Below are 19,287 nucleotides of genomic sequence, written 5' to 3' on the forward strand. Positions count from 1 at the left end.
GGTGTCGTTTTCTTTCAAAAGTGGGGTCCGGTTTTGCCAGTATTCCACGTACAGTATATCAATGCTATTTCAACCAATCGAGAATTTATATATAGGTCTCAGTGAAATAGAAAAATATTAAAATATTGAGCTAATGGCTGTCACCTGCTTCTTTTAGATCCTGTAATTAAAAGACGAAGATAAAATTTCCATGTGTCGTGTGAATGATTTACGAACCAGAGATCGCACACAAATCGGGTCTCGGACCTCTTCTGATTCGGAAAATGATTCCTTTCCAGGTGGATTCATGTCTGTGTGTGTGTGTGTGTGTGAGAGGGAGAGTAACATTTAATCTCTCTGAAGCATAACTTCGTGACATTCGGAAATTTCTTATCGTTGGTTGTACAAGAAGAATCTTCACACACTTTGTTTTGTTCAATGTTGTGCTGATGATACATTTGATTCATTTTGGCTGACTTGTCCTCTAGATCCTAAACTTGTACAGAGGACCAAAGCAGGAAAAAGCAGCTCAGTGGTTAATACAGTGAACTTCTGATTAAAACTTGATCAAGGCCATCGACTGTTCCGTCGGATAAATGAGAGAACTCTGTTGCTCTGGATAAGGGTGTCTGCCAAACGCCATACATGTAGAATGAAAGGAATATTGTACAGTCTGATGTGTAACAAATGTGAATGGGTTTCATGGGAAGTGGTATCTCAGGTTACTGTTTTCAGAAGGGTGGTTAGGGTTCAAATCCCAGTATTGCCAAGCTGCCACTTCTTATGCCCTTGACCATCTGTGCTTCAGGTGGGCTGTGTGGCCGAACCTCCGCTCCAACCCCAGCTTTAAAAACGCCTCGTGGAGTGAAAGAAAAAAGTTTTGCTTTTATGTAATATACATGTAAATATACAAGTAAAATGACTTTCATGTGATGTGAGTGGTGGCCTTTAGGAAAATAAAAACAAACACTTAGTCTAGATAAATGTGATGGATTTCAGAAGAATCACATTAAATCGTTTTTTGTTTCCAGACTCAAAAAGTTTTTCCACTTAACGCCTTTTGGTTAGTAATTGAAATAAGGTTGTTCTGTGCTGCCCCCTGGTGGTCTTTTTTTTCTTTTACATTTACATGTAGTCTTTTTGCCATGTGCTTGTATCCCGGAAGTGCAGAGAGGATTTAAAGTCAGAAGCGCATGTTTAGAACGGATATATGATTGATCGATTGAATTTATTGATCCCATCCCAGAGTGGAAATTCATGAATCATGTGCTTTAAGGCACAATGCATCGCAATAGTTTCACTGAGACATACAAAATTTTAACTGTAGGAACTGAGCTGCTGACCAAAATCATTTACCCTCAAATACAGATGTGGATGTAAAGTGCATCTGCCAAATGCCATAAATAAAAATGTCGAAGCACAAAACTGTAGTGTTTTAGTGTGCTGTAGAATTACAATTTCCCTCCAATAATACAGATACGAACACACTTCCAGCATGTCAACACCTCTGTGCACAAACTGAGCTCCATGAAGACGGTGTGTGAAGTGAAGGGTGGAGCGGAAGAGGGTCCCCCAGAATCCTGAACCTCGTCGACCAACATCAGAGCCTGATCCGATTTCACTTCGGCTCTTCTTCCTGAATAAACGGATCCGTCGAACCGCAGAATCTCATGCAAAGCCTTCCCAGAAGAGTGGCGCTTATTATAACAGCACATCTGGAATGAGATGTTCAGAAAGCACATACGAACCTGATGCTCGGTGTCTACAAACACTTTGTGTTGCATGCTAACCGTAGCATTGTCACAATCTGCTCAAAATCCCCCCCACCTTTTTTTGTAGCAGTATTTCCTGATCTCAATCCTCTCAGTACCTCCAAACATACAATCTTCCCATTTTATTCCCTCATAATTGTGAAAAGAATTCATTTGGAATCGTTTTTGTATACGTCAAGACAATTTATTTTACGGATTCGTCAGTAATAAGTAAAAAATATATAAACCCACTTCCTGTGCTGTACAACATCTCAACAAATTCTCTCTCTCTGTCTAATTGATGGTGAGGACGTCGCTCTGGATCTCGTGGCTCAGCTGCGTCTGTAGGTCGCTCAGCTTCTTCTTGAGCACAGCCAGAGCAGACATCACGATCGTCTCGGGCCGGAGAGAACCGCACGACTCCACATTATAGTAAAACCTGTGGAGAAACCGAGACGCGTTACACGTCGTGTACGTTTCGAGTTTGTATATTAAGCGTCAGACTGGATTATAAATAAAACTTACAATAAAACATACACTGTGTGGCTAAACGTTTGTGGACACCCGTCCATCACAGTGTGGGCAATGATCATCTCCAGTTCTACATAACGGACTACTGTATAATGATTTAATTGATTGAATGAATGGAATAGATTGGATAGAGGGATAAATTGGAATGTTCAATGGATGAATGGATTAGGTAGATAATCTTTAGATCGACCAAATGAATGGACCAATCGGATGGAAAGACGGATTAGATTGATCATTGAATGAGTAGTTTAGGTAGAAAGACCTTGGATAGATGGACCAATTGGATGAAAGGATAGATTGAAGAGATGGAATGGAATGATCCATGGATGAATATATAGATTAATTGAATGAATAATTAATTGTTAAAATAAAAATTTATAATGAATTGGATAACTTGGATGGAGGGATAGACTGACTGAAAGGAAGGATTTATTGAATGAATTGATTGGAAGGGATCTGTTCCTACATTACATAATACATGTACCTCTCTGGTTTGCCATTGGGGTCATATGGAGCTTGGACTTCCTCCTCCTCAAGCTCAGAGTACTCGCTCTTCGGCCTGCAAAAAAATAACAAAAAGAAATACTGATGAATTCTTGAATGTGATTGGTCAAAAGGTGTTGATTCATTCTATCACAGCAGCTCTGACAGAAGTTGCAGCTACAAGGCAAATTGGTTTTATTCTAACATGCTCGTTGTAATGCGTTTCTATAGTAACTGCTGAATGCCGGTGCTTTGTTATATTCCGTGGTAAATAGGGCTGCAAAATTCCAGGTATTTTCAAGACTGTAAACTTTCACCGGGAATTTATGTGAATTAACTGGAAATGTACAAAATTGCAGGTTAGCCAATAACAAGGAACCTTTTGAATGTCTTCCCTGCACATTCATCAAATCACATGCACACTTACTGAAGGGCTGCTGAGGCCACGCCCCCTACATGCACTGTGCGTTCCTCCATAACAAAACACTAGGGGTGTAACGGTAAACGTATTCGTACTGAAATATTCTGCTTCAGGGCTTTTCGGGTCGGTTTCGGTTCGGTTCCTTTTCACATGCACAACATAGTTAAATCCGAGTTTCCTCAGGAACGTATTAAGTGGCGGACCGCAAATTTTTTGTAATCTCCGCCTCGCACTTTTCGATTTCACACATGCGATTTCAGCATTTATTTTTAATTTATTATTCATATTTTTAAACTTTTAAACATACACAACAATGCTAGGGGTAAAAATAAATTTGAGTTAGTGTAGTGTCACTGTGGCTACTTAATCCACTTCCTGGTTAGCGGCTAATGCTAACACTATTGACTCTTTAGCGATTTATGTCCATCTTCAATCGTTTCTTTTAAAAGAAGAAAATCCTGCCAATTGCGCATATTCGAGGGAGTGGAGGAATGAAGGGTGGAAGGAATGAAGACATTTGTTAAAGTATGCTGAAATAAATAAAACAGTTAAGTAGATATAAAATATTTATATTTCATTGTAAATCTCACACACACACACACTCTTACATACACATCTGTATAACCCAAATGGGGTATATATTATTTCACCAAGATTCTAATTGTTTTTAAAAATGTCAACTGTTCAAATGTTGATCACAAATATTATTAATAATAAACTTTGTTAATAAAAAGAAAATACAAGCAATTTTGTGTTTCGAGTTTCTTCCCTCTGACGGGACCGAAATTTAACCGAACCGTGACTTAAAAACCGAGGTCCGTACCGAACTGTGAATCTTGTGTACCCTTACACTCCTAATAACACACATCAATTCTTGGAAAAAGAAAAAATTATTCGTAAATGACAGAAATATTACATCCATGTTTAAAACTTCCTTGTGCTGTGTGTAAGCTATTACACAAATAGTGCAACAAATATTACTAACAATTACATCAAAGTCAGAAATGTCATTTCCCAGTTTTATATATGATGCAATTATCATATTTTCCGGACTATAAGTCGCTACTTTTTTCCCCACACTTTGAACTCCGCGGCTTAAACAATGAAGCGGCTAATTTATGGATTTTTCCTGAGTTTTTCCCAGTTTCACAAGCTTCAAGCCAAAAAACTGAGCCCAAAAACATTAGACCATTGAAATTTCCGAACGGGTTCAGGTGAACCAATGAAACTCTTTATATTAAATCAGATGCGCTCCCACTGAATCGGGCCGCACCACATCATAAATATGGATAAGATTCCTCTGACGTTTGATCTGCCGCTCACTCGGACTGTCTACAGGAAATGCGAATCATTCATCGCGCTGAAAACAACCGGGCATGAAAAAACACACTTCACCTGTGTTCTGAGCTGCACGGCATCGGGAGAAAAGCTTCACTGATGGTAATTTTTAAACACATGACGATGCCAAAAGAAAAACTTTTGAGAGAAATTGTTGTGTAAGGAAGCAGGAAGACAGTGAACAATGACTTTCTTGGTAGGCTACTGTTTAGATACAAGCCGTGTAACAGACACTGTCTTTCGTTAAAGCCTGTGTAAAGTTCATTAGTTTTAGTGTAGACACTGGGGGTGGGTGCGGCTTATATATGGGTGCGTTTATTAGTTTGGAAATTACAGTGTATATATATATATATATATATATATATATATATATATATATATATATATATATATATATATGGTTAATGAAAATAAATTCCTGAGTTTCCAACTATTTCCAAAATTCCCCAGATGAAGATCCGATGGAAAGACTTGGAAATGTTCCACCCCTTTGCAACCCTAGTGGTAAAGCTGCACCCGTAAAGCTAATGGTAAAATTTTCGGGATATAAAAAAAGGCACGTACCATTCCTCAGGACGGGGGTACACCGTGTGTCTCAGAGCATTGTCTGGGTCGTACTCAAAGGCCACCCCTGCTGTTGGGTTCCACTTGGCGTGTTCCTTGCCGAAGCCCTTCTTGGCATACGCTCGGAGACGGAGCTCCTGACCCTTTCGTAGCTTCACCAGCAGGATGTCTGGAATCAAGATAAAGACGGGGATTCAAAGGTCAAGCCAAAACAGACTTAAATGTACCAGCAGCCACACAATGTTTATGGAAAGAGGGTGCGGAACTAAAGGCATTCAGTGGCTCAGCTCATAAAATTTCCAGCTCAGTGCTTTACAGAGTCTCTGATGTGAAAGAGAGAGCCGGGATCCTCACCATCCTGCTCTACGTAGTCATTAGGGTCGTTATCTCGACTTCTTGAGGTTACCTGAAGAAAGGAAAAGAACAAGCTTTCTGTTAGTGTGTGTATATAAAACAAAAACACATATCTGTGTGTGTATGGTGGGAAAAGAGGTTTGTTCAGGTTACTGCGACTCACAGGAATAACTCTGGGGTTATTAGAGAGCAGGTCCCGCGATGTCACGTGACGCGTCTGGTCTTCGGTGCATCTCACGTCCAGGGTGAGTTCCACTGAGCATTCTGGACAGAAATCGTCGCACGTGCAGTCCTAACAGAGAACGCAGGGCAATCGTGTAGAAAGATTTGCACTACACAAACTTCCAGTAGCACTTAGGAATGTCTTCTTTCTATACCAATAAACTCACCCTGGAGTACTGCATTTTGTCCACGATGTCATCGCTGGTCAGTGGAATGAGTCCTGAAAGAGTAAAACACATCATTACTGATCATACACATGGTCATGATGAAAGCATCAGGAGGAAGAAAAGATTTGGAAAAGAAGTGAAAAGCAGACACACACCCACTCTGTGTGCAATGAACTCATCGTGGAGAACCGATGAATTGGCGTCGATCTGAACCCAGTCGATTGCTTAAAACGTGGAAAAAAAAAACGTTTGTTTGGTTAGAGCATGCTAAACAAATCAGAGATGATTTCTGATTTAAAGTGATGACTCTCACCAATGGTTGGTACCTCAGACATAAACACTCGCCTGATGGAGTTCGCAACCCTGTTTTCAAAAACAGAACAGGAAAAAACAACAACTCATATGTACAGAGTCACAAGCACTGTATCTGACACCACACATACCCCTCACACACTCTTCACCCTCCTGCTTTCAGCAAAGAAGTGCGTTCCCCAACAGTCAGACTGCAAAAGTCCAGAATATATTTTCGATTCTTCAAAGTAGCAGCCTTTTGATTTGAAGACAAAGGCATTCTCTCAGACAACCTCATGAGGTAGTCCCCTGGAATGGTTTTCCAACATTCTTAGGGATTTCCCAGAGGTGTTGAGTGCTTGTTGGTTGCTTTTCCTTCACTCTGAGGTCCAACTCATCCCTACCATCTAAACTGGATTTTAGATTGGATGACTATGGAGGCTGGGGCATCTGATGCACACTCCTTTCACTCTCCTTCTTGAATAAAGAGCTCTTACATAACCTAAAGGTGTGTTTGGGGTGATTGTCCTGTTGGAAAATAAAGTATGGTCCACTAAGTGCAAACCAGATGGGATGGCATGTCAAAATGTGCAAAATGCTGTGGTGTTTCCTTCAATTTTGACTAAATCACCAGCACCTTTAAAACCATCACACATCGTCCTACATGTTTCACAGTGATTACAACACATTCAGGAACCGTCTGTTCACCTTATGCACGTCTAACAAAGACACAGCGGATAGATTTTTTACTGTTCTACAATGTAATGTTCTGAACATCCATTCTTTGTGTTTTTGGGCCAAGCATGTCTCGTCTGCTTGTTGTTCTTACGAAGAACAAGTCTTCTTCCACAGACTGGTGCAGTCTCGTCTGAATAGTGAATGTTGAAATATGTCTGCCACTTGAGCTCCAAGGAGCATTTATGTAAATCGGACGTTTCTGAGGCTGGAAATTCTAATCGATTTATTCTGTGCAGCAGAGGTAGCTCTCTGTCTTTCTTTTCTGGGATGGTACTCATTAGAGCCTGTTTCATCAGAGCGATTGACGGTTTTGGAGACTGCACTTCTTAAAGTTATGTACTGTTTTCTCTCTTGACTCACTGAGGATAACATAGATTTGTAAAGTAGTTGCACTTGTACAGCTAACAACTGTCACAAATTAAGTCTTGACATAGCGCAACTGTGAACTGCAAACTATTCCAGGTGACTACCTCATGAATCTGATGATCTCAAGCTAAATAGTTACTTTGGACAATCGAAAATGTAAAACATATTCAGGATTATTAAACATGTCTTTGTTTATTATATCATACTTTGGATGTGTCAATTCTTATAATGCTGAAAATAAATAATAATAAATGTTAAATGTTGAATAGTACTTAGTTTCTATCTATTTATCTACATTTTAATACACACATATTCAATCATTCATTAATTTCTGTTCATTCATTCTTACTATTTGTCACTGACTGGAGCCTTTATATTTATATGTTTTGCAAATATTTACATATTTATCTGCCCTTCATTTGCACAACGTTACTATTTGAACGTCTGGTTTATGCTAAACTACATTTTGTTTCTGTGTAAACAATGAGGTTGTATTTATGACCCTAGCAGTGATGTAGCATCTTTAGCTAGCGGTCTCAGCTAGCGCGCACTCACGCCAAGTCCGTGTTCTCGATCACAAACTTCACATTTTCGTCCGTCAGCTCTGTGATTTTTACTGTTGGCTGGTTGGCATACGGCATCCTCGATTATAACCAAACGGAAATAAATATTAAACGCGTAAAAACCAAAGTCAATACAGCGTTTTATAGCGAACAGAAATCAGCGCTGCACCGCGACAATAACATTCACTGCCGCTTCTTTGGTCCTATAGGGCGGCATGTGTTTATTTCCGGGTTAATGCTTACACGTACTTCCGGTTAGTATAAAAACTATTCTAGCGCTATTAGCGAACTGCATAAGTATAATAAAGAGATTATTAAAATAATGAGGCGTTATAATACATACTATACTGAAATGCAACGTGAATGTGACTTATTTTGCATTTTCTTGATATTCTATTAATATTTGCTAACAATGTAAAAAAATATATATATAAAAAAAAAAAAAGTCCCCATTTGATTTTATTCTTCTCTCCACACACACACACACACACACACACACAGTGTAGAGTCTGTTACACAATACAATGACATTCTTATTTTGTGAATCCACCGAGCAGCATAATACAAATTACAGGCGAGCAATCAATATATAGAGAAATGGACAAACACAGAGGAATGCAGACAGATAAAGAGATGTACAGAGAGGTTAAGGAATGGACAGCCAGAGAGACAGGTAAAGGAATGGACAGACAAGTAGACAGAGAGGACTGGACAGACAGAGGAATGCACAGAGAGGTTTTTATACATAAGAAATAGCTTTGTTGCATTAATGAAGAAACCAATCCCAAATGTTTAATGAAAACTTTAATTTCAAGTATAATAAACATTTATTGTTCTGCAAAGTTTATACAGAAAGCAAAACAAAAACTCGTGAACAGGGTCGGAATCGGGACAGATCAACCTGCTCTACTGAATATTGCACACCTAAAACACACCTTTCACTGTATTTAGAAGCATGTGAATTTTCAATTAGTTCGATTATAGTAGAGGTGCAGAGCTGGAGAATACAGATCAGTCATACTCGAGAGCTTTGGCACACGAAGCCTATTAATGTGACTGAAGAGCACAAATTAAATAATTTAATCCAAACTAACAGCAAAGTGACTAAAGAGACTCGCGATGGAGAATGATCAGATGCGTTGCGGCAGAAGAGCATGACAGATGAAGGGTAGATGAAATGGAGGACTGGTTTATCTTCTCTGGTTCAACCCTGTGAGGTTCTTCAGCTGCAGAGGGTGGGGGGATAAGGGAGGGGAAGAAGGAAAAAAATTAAAAAAATAACGCCGGTGTATCATGTACTTTTCAACCTTCACACATCTACATGCTTACTTTTAGATTAGATTTTACTTTTTTGTACAAACAAATTGCATGCACAATGTTCTAAATGAGAAAACGCAACACCTTACACACACAATCTATATCTATCTATCTATCTATCTATCTATCTATCTATCTATCTATCTATCTATCGAACACCACAATACTGTAAATGGTCGCTTACTGTGACCGCAGCACCCATCAAGCCCTGAACTACAGCCTCTCCTGTTGACTGCACCTACAACATAACAGGCTGAGTGAGAAACCAGACGTTATCAGAAAGTCAGTCACAGTTCAGGAAATTACTCAGTACCTGTTTAGCCGCGTTCGCTACGGTAACCACGTCCTGGATACGGTTGTTAAGGAAGGTCCAAGTCTGCTCAAAGTCAGGGGACGTGTCCTGCAGCATCACAAGCTCCGTGGTGTTGTAGATTCCCGTTAATGCTGCGCGTCGCGAGTACCAGTTAAGCTAAAAGATCAGGAGGAGAAGAGCAGAGGTAATCATGCTACTGTTCTGAAATATCTAGCTATAGCTCTCATCCATCCATCCCTCCATTCAAACACGTTTATCTACCTACCCTTATCCATCCTCTCTCCTCTCTCTCTCTCTCTCTCTCTCTCTCTCTCTCTCTCTCTCTCTCTCCATCCATCCATCCATCCATCAGCTATATATTTCTCTTACATTCTCCATCCAAATCTTGCTTGCGCTCTCTCTCTCATATACATACAACAATATGAGAGAGAGCAAGAGAGAGGAAAAGAGAGTATTGAGAGCTACAGTGGAAGAGTGTGTGTAAGGAAGAGAGAATAAGGGGGAGGGGGAAGACTCACATCTGTGGAGCGATCTCCTGCGTAGTACCAGATGTCATCCACCATGATGGAGAGGTGCTTGAGACTGTCTGGGATGTTGTGAGGTAGCAGAAGTACACTCATTGCCTACAAAGCCATATATTATATATAAACACAAACATTTACGATCCGCAGTGCCTCTGGAAAGTGTTCACATTTATTCCAAAACAGATTAAATTCATTTTGACCGAAACCTCATATAAACACGTGTGCATTTCCGTATCATGTCCAATTAACGGAATTTCCCCACAGTTGGACTCCAATCAAGTTGTAGAAACATCTCAAGGATGATCAGTGGAAACAGGATGCACCTGAGCTCAATTTTGAGTGTCGTGGCAAAGGCTGTAAATGCTTGTGTACATGTGAATTTTATTTTATACATTTGCAAAAAATCACCTGTGGCCAGGTGTCTATGTAGGGAATCAGCATCCGGAGGCGGATCTCAACTGCATCCTTCAGGAACTCGGCTGTCGCCTTCTTTCTGAAAGACACCAAGCTAGAAATCTGTACCACAAAAACATCAGATGAGAGCACATTTTTATGTGAACCGTCATTTTTCTACCAAGTCTGGTACTGCTACATTACCACGGCAACCCTCGAGTGACTTTTTGCTCGATGTTCTTCTATAACCTGCTTCAAATACATCCGAGGGCTACTTCGAACTTAAACACACAAAGATACTCACTCTGCTTGTCCAAGCTGGACCTGGTTATTTTGCTCAGCCAGAATGTCTGCGAGCTGAGAGTTGCACTGGCTGATGAAGTGTATCACCAGATCTCCTGCGCCGTTATTAAACATACCGGCTGAGGCACCAGACAAGCCGAGAGTCTGAATTACAGCACAAAAAAAAGAAGGACAGACAGTTAAATACTCCGCAAAGCTTTTGGTACCAATCGTATCATGACATCGTGGACACACCTCGGCTCCTGCAGCGACGGCTTCCAGTGTCCAGCCGTGTTCAGGAACAAACTCCAGCGCAGCGTTGAGGATGCGAGCCTGCAGCTGCTCCTCCGTCTCATAATCCTCCGCCTGCTCACCGCCCTGATCCTGATAACTAACACAACATGGATAGAACCGAAGACCAGTAATAAAGCCTCATTATTTACTTCTTATTGTATTTATTTTAAGGGTTTTTTATTGGCATGACTGACAAAAATATGCCATTAAAAAAAGAACAAAAATTGCTTTGTTTATCAGCATGAGAATTACATTTATTTTTTTAATCTAATAATAGCAACTTTTCTTTTTTATTGGCAGGGCATTTTTTATACACAAGATAGCAATTTTTTTTATTTATTTACAGGACAGTAAAATGTATTTTTTTATTCACTTTATTTTTTATTAGCCAGTGTTTTTCATTTATTGATTTAATTTATTTGAATAATTGATTTAATGATAGTTGCTTGTAATTTTATTAAACAGAAAATTTATTTTTTCACAAGATTTAATTTATCAGATTGGCACAAGAGTAGGGCTGCAATGAATGATAATTTTTTTTACATTTTTATTTAGATGGTTTGCTTATTATAACTATAAAACACTAATTCAAGGTATTTATGTACAAAAGTGTACTTAAAAAAAAAAAATATATGAAAAAATGAAAAAGCCACATCTTTAATTTAGACATTTTAAAGCTTATAGTAGCTGCTTGTCTCATGAGGGATTTCTCCTTTAAACAAAGTCGCTCATGCGGTTTCTGTTTATATATATAAAAAAAAAAATAATTATACAATACAAATTTAAATCAGCATTTGTATTGTTTTTAATGATAATTAACAACTATGTTTAAAATAATCGTAAAAAAAAAAAAAAGCAGTTGTGATGATGTAAGCATCTGAATACAGCATTTAATTTAGTATAATTAAATGATATGCATAAATTAAATATACAAACATTAAAAACATGGATTTGAATGTAGTAAAGCCGCAGTAAATCACGTATTAAAACATTTATTGTTGTAGTAGACAAATGCTATAAAAAGAGAAAAGAGAAGCACCGCAAACTAACAGACTTCATAAAAAATAGGAAAAAACAAATGCATAAGCATTCATTTTCCAAATAGTTGTTGCAGCCCTATGCAATAATTTATTATTATTGTATTTATTAATTTATTATTAGTAGTATTTTATTTATTGATTTATTATTATTATTATTATTATTGTATTTATTAATTTATTATTATTATTATTATTATTATTATTATTATTGTATTTATTAATTTATTATTATTATTATTATTATTATTATTGTATTTATTAATTTTTGGCAGGTGAGCAATTTATTTAGCAGGTTTAATATTGTATTTATTAATAGATGCATGTGAATGTATTTAGCTACTGACAGCTGTGTATTCTTTTTATTTTACAGACATGAATGCAAACGGCTGTACAGTAGATCCTGATTAAAAAATAGATAATTGTGAAAAAAATAGACCCTGGTGCGAATCTGCCATAGTCAAGCTGCTGCATGGTGGACTTTCTAACCTGGTGTTAGACTGAAGTTCCTCCTGCTGAGTGTCAGGAGCACAGGGTTGCTCTGTGGAGCAAAACGTCTGACCGGTTCCTGAATCCTGGGTCTGCTGGTGTTCATGTTCAGACTGAGATGGTGTGTTCTGGTGAACTTTGGGGTCATCAGTAAGTTTGAGGAAGGCGGAAGGGTGGAAGGTTCTGGTCAGTGAGAGGTATTGGGGATGAGGTCTGCTCTGGAGCGCTACTGCTGGAAAATGCATAGGTAATACTTTGACATTTAACAGGATGGTTTCATGCAAAGTTGAAAACACACACAAGCATGTTTGAAACGTTGATGAACGACGTTTCAGGGATGACAAAAGTTCAATTACTGCTTTAAAAACACGACTTTGGAAAGTTGTTGTTGTGCAAAACGTGAAGGTTTCGAATGAATAACTTTAGTATTGCATTGCAGTTTGTTCATGCAGGTCATGTTGCATCCTAGTTGATGATCTACAAACTTTTATAATCAGATCACAAGCAATACGATCAACTTTATAAAGTTACTGAGACTCAGATGTAGGTCACCTTGCAACATGGATCACATCACACTAACAGCAAGCAAAGAGCGAGACGAGTTCTTATCAGAAAAGGAAAGAAAGCCTTAATATGCTAAAACCATCGGGACAGAAAGCGACTCGCAATGCCCGGCTTACCGCTGCCGATGCCCCATAGAGCTCTTCCAGCGCGCAGGCCTCGAACCAGCGCCGCCATAACCGCCGTGCACCGAGACGCGTCCTTTTTAGCATAATAGCGTGAGCCGCGGTGACGCCATCAAGGCGCGACTCCAGCAACCGAGGCTAGCGTCGTTTGCTACAATACGAAAGCAATTAAACAGAGCGTTATTTTTCTACTATTTCTACTAGTTTTGCTACTATTACCACGCTCATAATACATAAAAAAAAGACAAATCGATTTTTTACGCGACTAGCCAAAACCGGCTAGCATGCTAAGGTTAGCAACGAAAGCGTCATCATATCGCGACGAGTGAATAAGTCGGATCATAGAGTAACGACGCCGATTTGGGTTCTGAGTCCGGATAATATTTGATAAGAAAACTTTGTAAGTACTATGGATTTTTTCTTTATGAATATATATATTAAACTATCTCATACGTGGATATCTTTATAATATGTTTAATAAACGTTTTTTTTGTTTGTTTGCTGATATTACGTCACATTCAACATCCAAGACAAGGTTATTGTAGAATCAACTTTCAGCATTTAAAATAAAACGCGATTCGTCACGTGATTTTTCAAATCTTTTCCAAATTTGTCTTTAATTCAGAAATTCAATGGTAATCTATATATAAAAATAATAATCCTGTGAGTAGGAACCCACGTGAGTGAAGGTGACAAATGGATATCAAAAGTTCACCAACCAAAACAAAAACCACCCCAGTTAAAAAAAGTAGGATTTTTTGTTCTATCATTCAAGTGGAAAATCAAAAAACGGGGATAAAAAAGACAAAATCTACAGTTACCTGGTTGTCTCAGTGTTAGGACTCTTTTAAACGTGTCACATGACTGTGCAAAACGTTCAAAAGTTAGTATCATACCTGCATTTACTGATATAGTGGACCAACCGAGAAATGGGCGTCTACCAACCTTTCCTCATAAAGTCAACATTGAAGGTGGTCCTGGCATGCATAGCCCACTATGTTTGGGGAACACTATGTATATAAATTAACAATAAAACACAGTATGTCTGTTTAGCTGATAGCATGACTCATGACAAACCACAGTCAGTTTCTGCTGAGTCAGTGTCCACTGTCTTGTGTTAGTCACTAATATAATAACTGTTTTTGTCGGCAGGTGGTCATGGCAGATCTGGGACTGAAGCAGGGAGATAGAGTTTTGGTGGTGTGGACCCACCCCTCCTCTCCTACAGCTTTGAAGGGACTGGCTGAGGGTGTCAGTGCTGCGGTTGGTGAACAGGACCTGGTGTCCCTGGAGAACATGGAAAGGCTCCAGATATGTGAGTTCCTACAAAGGATCTTGGGCTATTTTTTTTTTTTTTGTTTTATCTGGATGTACTGTGGTGTATCTATCTGACTTCTGAATGCATTGTCGAGTTCATGTTTTCACTGAGGTACCACGTGATGAACGTGTAAGGGTTATTTTCAGGTCATGTGCGATGTGAGGGGGAAAACATTGTATAATGGCGCTTTAAACCGAATGGAAAAAATGTTTTCATGGGGACTTATGACTGAAAATGTTAAAGTAGTTATCATCCACCTGTATTCACTGATATACTGATTCACATGAACTAAAACAGAGTATTGGAAGTGTGGAATGTCAACAAAAGCAGCTAAGAAATTGACCAGAGTGGAAGAGTGGAACATGTAGAGCCAAACAAACGTACCTCGCCTTACATTCTTAGTTCATTCCAAGAGTCTCAAGTTGAATAAACCCGAGACACTGATACCCCATAAACCCCTATAACGACACTAATACAATAAGCCGCTCAATGGTTTCACATTTTACTGTATTTTTCGAATTTGTTTGTACATTTTTATTGAATTCATTGAATGATCACAAATGTTGAGCTCAGTAGCTCCTACTTTTATACCAAAGACTATAGAAAGAACATTTACTTATAATCTTATACTCCAGTGCTCATGTTAGTTCTCACTCTCCAGTGTTCTGTATTGTTGAAAGATTTATGATCAAACTCTTGATGTCACCCAAATGAGGATGGGTTCCCCTTTTGAGTCTGGTTCCTCTCAAGGTTTCTTCCTCATTACATCTAAGGTAGTTTTTTCTTGCCACAGTTGCCACGACTTGTTGATTTCTGTAAAGCTGCTTTGAGACAATGTCTGTTGTGAAAAGCGCTATACAAATAAACTTGACTTGACTTGAATTGAATTGAAGGTAAAGAAAGTTCTACTCGATGCCAGCAAACCCATCACCCTTTTCTGATCATCATAGCCACCTTCTCTTCCAACGATGGCGTTTAGTAGCACCAAAACTAGCAGTAGGATTTTTCTTCTTAGCCATGGGGTCACAAATTCAACACAAACGAGACACCGCGAATAACACGTACCAGAGAGACCTGTAGTTAAGGGTTAACGGCTTTGATCACTGGCAGCTTAATGGTGCTGGGATTTGAACTTATGACTTTCCAATGCAGAGTCCAGTCCCTTAAGGATTGAACTTAAGTTTATACGTTGCGTTATTTTTATTTGATGTATTCTAAAATGAAATGCAGGTTTTTTGCAATTGTTTTTATTTATTTTTTGTATTTTTTATGTTTTTTTAACGTTTGACTACTTTTTATTGAATGTATACAAAATGTAATAATTAAATGAGCAGAAAAAACCTCCTTAAAAGTTTTCGAGTAATTGTAGTATTTTAAAAATCTGGACAAAAAAAATTGACAGAAAAGTGATTTACTAACTGATATGTTAATGTTGTGAAATCTCTGAAAAGTGATGTGATTTTTTATATTTCTATCACTGAACCTCACGGAATCTTGAGTTGTAAACAGTTTTCCTTCCTGTTCCAGCCTCCCACTCGGCTTCACGTTACGACTGGGTTCTCTCTCAGCTGCTTCCTGATACTGCTGCAGTGCACAGCTCGGAGGTTCTGGCCGAGATAGCCCGGGTCCTGAAACCCGACGGGAAGCTGGTGCTGGAGGAGCCGGTATCAGGTGAGACTACTGAATGCTGTAAATATCAAAGTATTATAAAAAATTATAATCGACATCAGCAGGCTTCAAATCCATGCAGCCTCGCTCCAAAATGCACTTTTGCGTTGGTTATGTGTCTGTAAACCTTTGGCCAAGTCTGTGTGTGCAAAGTGTATTGTAGTACACAGTTTGAACCTGTGAAAAAAATTGCTGACAAAATCCATCATCATACCAATGATATCTCCAAACATTTTTATCACGGAATTATTTTTCATGATACCGATACTACATTGATATATTGGCCAGTCCTTCGCTCATGTGGTTTTGTGTTAAAAATGTTCTAATAAACTTCAGTTAACAGATGGGTAAAGCAGATGAAATAATACATTTGTGCGTGCAGGTTCCGAGGAGGTGAACGGATTTCGGACAGTTGGAAAGCTCGTGTCAGCCCTTAAACTATCCGGCCTGGTTTCCATCACAGAGGTGAGAACATTGTTCATTAATTATAAATCTGATGCTCCTACTAGGGACACAAAGGACAAAGCCTGTTATAAACGATTTGGCTAACTTGTAGTGAAATCTGTAGGTGAAGAGTGAAGCCCTGAGCCCTGAGGTTCTCAGTCGGCTCGCAGACGTCCAGGGGAAATCTCTGTCAAGGGTGCGAGTATCAGCTTCCAAACCCAACTTTGAGGTCGGATCGTTGTCTCAGCTCAAACTGTCGTTTGCCAAGAAAACAGGTCAGGTTTTACAAATGTAACAGTAAATACAATTGCAACAGTCCGGTATTGTTGATACAGCTATCACTGTCTAACAGCTTTCAAAGGTAACAGTCTATAGAAATGTAACATGTTTACAAATGTAATGGTCAGGTATTATCTATACAAATGTAACAGTCTTAACAAATGTAACAGTCTTTACAAAGGTAACATCTATACACACGTAACATCTATACACATGTAACATCTATACACATGTAACATGTATAATGATCAAGTATTATCTATACAAATGTAACATCTATACAAATGCAACATGTATACAAGTGTAATGGTCAGGTATTATCTATACAAATGTAACAGTCTTTACAAATGTAACATCTATACAAATGTAACATCTATACAAGTGTAATAGTCAGGTATTATCTATACAAATATAACCTTCAGTACAAATGTAGCAGTCTACACAAATGTAACAATCTATACAAATATAACCGTCAGTACAACTGTAACATTTATACAAATGTAACAATCTATACAAATACAAGACAAGCTCCTGTAGCCCAAATTGCTGAAGAAGTTAATGTTGTTAATGCTCGATGGTCACGACTTCATCAGTGGATATATTTGACTCCACCTAAGCGATGCGTACTTATGTATTTTATTAATTTTTTTGTTTGACAGAAAAGCCAGCCCTCGATCCAGGAGCTGCCAAACTGTGGACTCTTTCAGCTAATGACATGGACGACGATGATGTCGTGAGTACAGATTAAACGTTGCATGCGCAATGCCTTGGAAATACAACACTGCTTCATTTTCCAGTTTGAATACAATGCAGAAGCAATAAACTAAAAAACTAAAGCAGGATAAATAGGGACATGTGAAGAAAAGGAGACACAGTTTTTTATATGTTTATTGTTCCTCAAGACAACATGCTTACTTCTCCATGTAGGACATTATGGACTCCGATGCTCTCCTAGATGCTGACGACTTGAAGAAGCCCGACCCCGATTCGCTCCGAGCAGCCTCATGCGGAGAATCTGGAACGAAGAAGAAAGCCTGCAAGAACTGGTGAGAAAGCTCGAAGCTTTGTCTCTTTCTTTAGGAAACCTGAGCTTTCACAAATGATTGTTTATGAGCTCGGGCATGATGTGCCTTTATGTAATTACCCTAATCGCTGATTTGTGTATGGTCTTTTCTCGGTGAAGCACGTGCGGACTCGCCGAGGAACTCGAGGAGGAGAGCAAAGCGGCTCAGAAAGCAAGTCAACCGAAATCTGCCTGCGGAAACGTGAGCGTTTTTTAACTCTGAAGTTCTATCTAGACCTTTAATCCATTCTATTCTTTCATTTCTTTACACGATATTTTCATTTTTCCATCTCGCAGTGTTATTTAGGAGACGCTTTCCGCTGTGCCAGCTGTCCTTATCTCGGCATGCCTGCATTCAAACCAGGAGAGAAGGTCGTCCTCGCCAACACACAGATCGCAGACACATAAAATAAAATGCAGATTTCCCCAAAGCACCGATTCATTCCTTGCATTTATGGTCAGGGGGTAGATATCAAGATACCATGTATTATAGTATGTAAGCCTTAACAAATGGATCCACTGAAATATTCAAACCTGACCATGTTTCGACCATATTTATGTTGTGCTCTGTGTAATATAGAACGGCATTTAATGCAAAAACAAAAATAAATAAATAAAAGATTGCACACAGTTTCAGTAGGAGTGTGTGATTCTGCTTCTGAAATGATGCAATGCAAACAATCCAGTGTGTTGAAGATAGTTAAAGCAGCATGTGTGTGGGAGAGAAAGTCGCCATCGAGCTTTAATGTTCACGCACGGTTTGATCCTACTCAGGGTCGTGGTGGAGCCGGGGATTTTTGAGAGTCGTGAGAAACCTGTTTAGGTTTTTTTTTTTAAAGATTATCTCTCATTTGGGAAAAACCAACGCCTCAGATTTTAAATGGTTATTTATTTTTATTTTTTTCACTTCAACTGAAATTCACAACATTGACGAATGACCAACCATCTTGCCGCAATGACATCATATTGTACATCACTTTTTTACTCAATATAAAAAAAAAAAAAGATCAGGTTGACAATATGTACAGTCTTACCAAAGCAGGAACACATCCAGGATGTAATGCTAGCAGATGGACAGAAGGAAGCATTTTTTAATTATTACTGTACCGAAGTATATCAGGATATTTTCATGTTGGAAACGTTTACTTCATGACATTTGAATGTGCAATATTTTACTTTTTACTCCACATATTTCCGAAAAAACATGCCGTTCCTCCGAACTTTGAAGGTGTTAAATGAAAAGCTGTGGCGAGAACACCAGAGTAACCCACTGTTTTCTCAACTCGGGTCCACTAGGATGTGTGTGTGTGTGTGTGTCAGTGATAGACAGTAACGTAAGTAAATGTAATTCGTTACTGTTCTTTAGTATTTTTTTATCTTTTACTTTTAACTTCACTACATTCCAAAGTCAA

The 19,287-nt window shown here is 38.7% G+C and overlaps 3 protein-coding genes across 7 annotated transcripts; 1 reads left to right on the plus strand and 2 right to left on the minus strand.

Moving 5' to 3' along the window:
- Positions 1 to 1,913: 1,913 nt before the first annotated feature.
- Positions 1,914 to 7,988, minus strand: polr2c (RNA polymerase II subunit C). Of its 2 annotated transcripts, none has more exons than XM_046849280.1 (9): positions 7,761 to 7,988; positions 6,124 to 6,173; positions 5,966 to 6,034; positions 5,811 to 5,863; positions 5,585 to 5,713; positions 5,422 to 5,473; positions 5,068 to 5,236; positions 2,746 to 2,820; positions 1,914 to 2,169 (listed from the first exon to the last, which is right to left on the minus strand). In XM_046849280.1, exons 1-9 carry the CDS (start codon positions 7,844 to 7,846, stop codon positions 2,025 to 2,027), a joined length of 828 nt encoding a protein of 275 aa, XP_046705236.1. In that variant the 5' UTR covers positions 7,847 to 7,988; the 3' UTR covers positions 1,914 to 2,024. The 2 variants fall into 2 exon arrangements, with proteins under 2 accessions (XP_046705236.1, XP_046705237.1); XM_046849281.1 differs by having other exon boundaries at positions 6,124 to 6,186; positions 7,761 to 7,894.
- A 567-nt stretch (positions 7,989 to 8,555) lies between these two features.
- On the minus strand, positions 8,556 to 13,287 carry coq9 (coenzyme Q9 homolog (S. cerevisiae)). 4 transcript variants are annotated; one of them, XM_046850341.1, is made up of 9 exons: positions 13,098 to 13,287; positions 12,418 to 12,649; positions 10,853 to 10,988; positions 10,620 to 10,762; positions 10,331 to 10,415; positions 9,917 to 10,021; positions 9,399 to 9,554; positions 9,270 to 9,323; positions 8,556 to 8,994 (listed from the first exon to the last, which is right to left on the minus strand). In XM_046850341.1, the coding sequence occupies exons 1-9, from the start codon at positions 13,153 to 13,155 to the stop codon at positions 8,959 to 8,961; spliced, it is 1,005 nt and encodes a 334-aa protein (XP_046706297.1). In that variant the 5' UTR covers positions 13,156 to 13,287; the 3' UTR covers positions 8,556 to 8,958. The 4 variants fall into 4 exon arrangements, with proteins under 4 accessions (XP_046706297.1, XP_046706296.1, XP_046706295.1 ...); XM_046850340.1 differs by lacking the exon at positions 8,556 to 8,994 and adding an exon at positions 9,134 to 9,189 and having other exon boundaries at positions 9,236 to 9,323; positions 12,418 to 12,646; XM_046850339.1 differs by lacking the exon at positions 8,556 to 8,994 and adding an exon at positions 9,134 to 9,189 and having other exon boundaries at positions 9,236 to 9,323.
- Positions 13,288 to 13,358: 71 nt separating this feature from the next.
- On the plus strand, positions 13,359 to 18,511 carry ciapin1 (cytokine induced apoptosis inhibitor 1). The gene is made up of 9 exons (XM_046850343.1): positions 13,359 to 13,503; positions 14,256 to 14,418; positions 15,949 to 16,092; positions 16,472 to 16,554; positions 16,658 to 16,808; positions 17,472 to 17,545; positions 17,740 to 17,858; positions 17,996 to 18,077; positions 18,173 to 18,511. Exons 2-9 carry the CDS (start codon positions 14,262 to 14,264, stop codon positions 18,281 to 18,283), a joined length of 921 nt encoding a protein of 306 aa, XP_046706299.1. The 5' UTR covers positions 13,359 to 13,503; positions 14,256 to 14,261; the 3' UTR covers positions 18,284 to 18,511.
- The last annotated feature ends 776 nt before the right edge of the window (positions 18,512 to 19,287 follow it).

The sequence above is a fragment of the Silurus meridionalis genome, chromosome 5 (assembly GCF_014805685.1).
Source record: "Silurus meridionalis isolate SWU-2019-XX chromosome 5, ASM1480568v1, whole genome shotgun sequence".
Lineage (NCBI taxonomy): Eukaryota > Metazoa > Chordata > Actinopteri > Siluriformes > Siluridae > Silurus > Silurus meridionalis.

Excerpts from the sequence above, each read along its gene's own strand:
- coq9 (XM_046850339.1), bottom strand. The coding sequence starts at position 13,155 with ATGGCGGCGCTGGTTCGAGGCCTGCGCGCTGGAAGAGCTCTATGGGGC. Across the intron at positions 12,650-13,097 it reads TCTATGGGGCATCGGCAGCG|CAGTAGCGCTCCAGAGCAGA; the intron begins GTAAGCCGGGCA and ends TGCATTTTCCAG. Across the intron at positions 9,190-9,235 it reads ACAGTATTGTGGTGTTCGAT|ATATAGATTGTGTGTGTAAG; the intron begins AGATAGATAGAT and ends ATAGATAGATAG.
- polr2c (XM_046849280.1), bottom strand. The coding sequence starts at position 7,846 with ATGCCGTATGCCAACCAGCCAACAGTAAAAATCACAGAGCTGACGGAC. Across the intron at positions 6,035-6,123 it reads GTCTGAGGTACCAACCATTG|CAATCGACTGGGTTCAGATC; the intron begins GTGAGAGTCATC and ends CCACGTTTTAAG. Across the intron at positions 5,237-5,421 it reads TGACTACGTAGAGCAGGATG|ACATCCTGCTGGTGAAGCTA; the intron begins GTGAGGATCCCG and ends TCTTGATTCCAG.
- ciapin1 (XM_046850343.1), top strand. The coding sequence starts at position 14,262 with ATGGCAGATCTGGGACTGAAGCAGGGAGATAGAGTTTTGGTGGTGTGG. Across the intron at positions 14,419-15,948 it reads CATGGAAAGGCTCCAGATAT|CCTCCCACTCGGCTTCACGT; the intron begins GTGAGTTCCTAC and ends TTCCTGTTCCAG. Across the intron at positions 16,809-17,471 it reads GTCGTTTGCCAAGAAAACAG|AAAAGCCAGCCCTCGATCCA; the intron begins GTCAGGTTTTAC and ends TTTGTTTGACAG.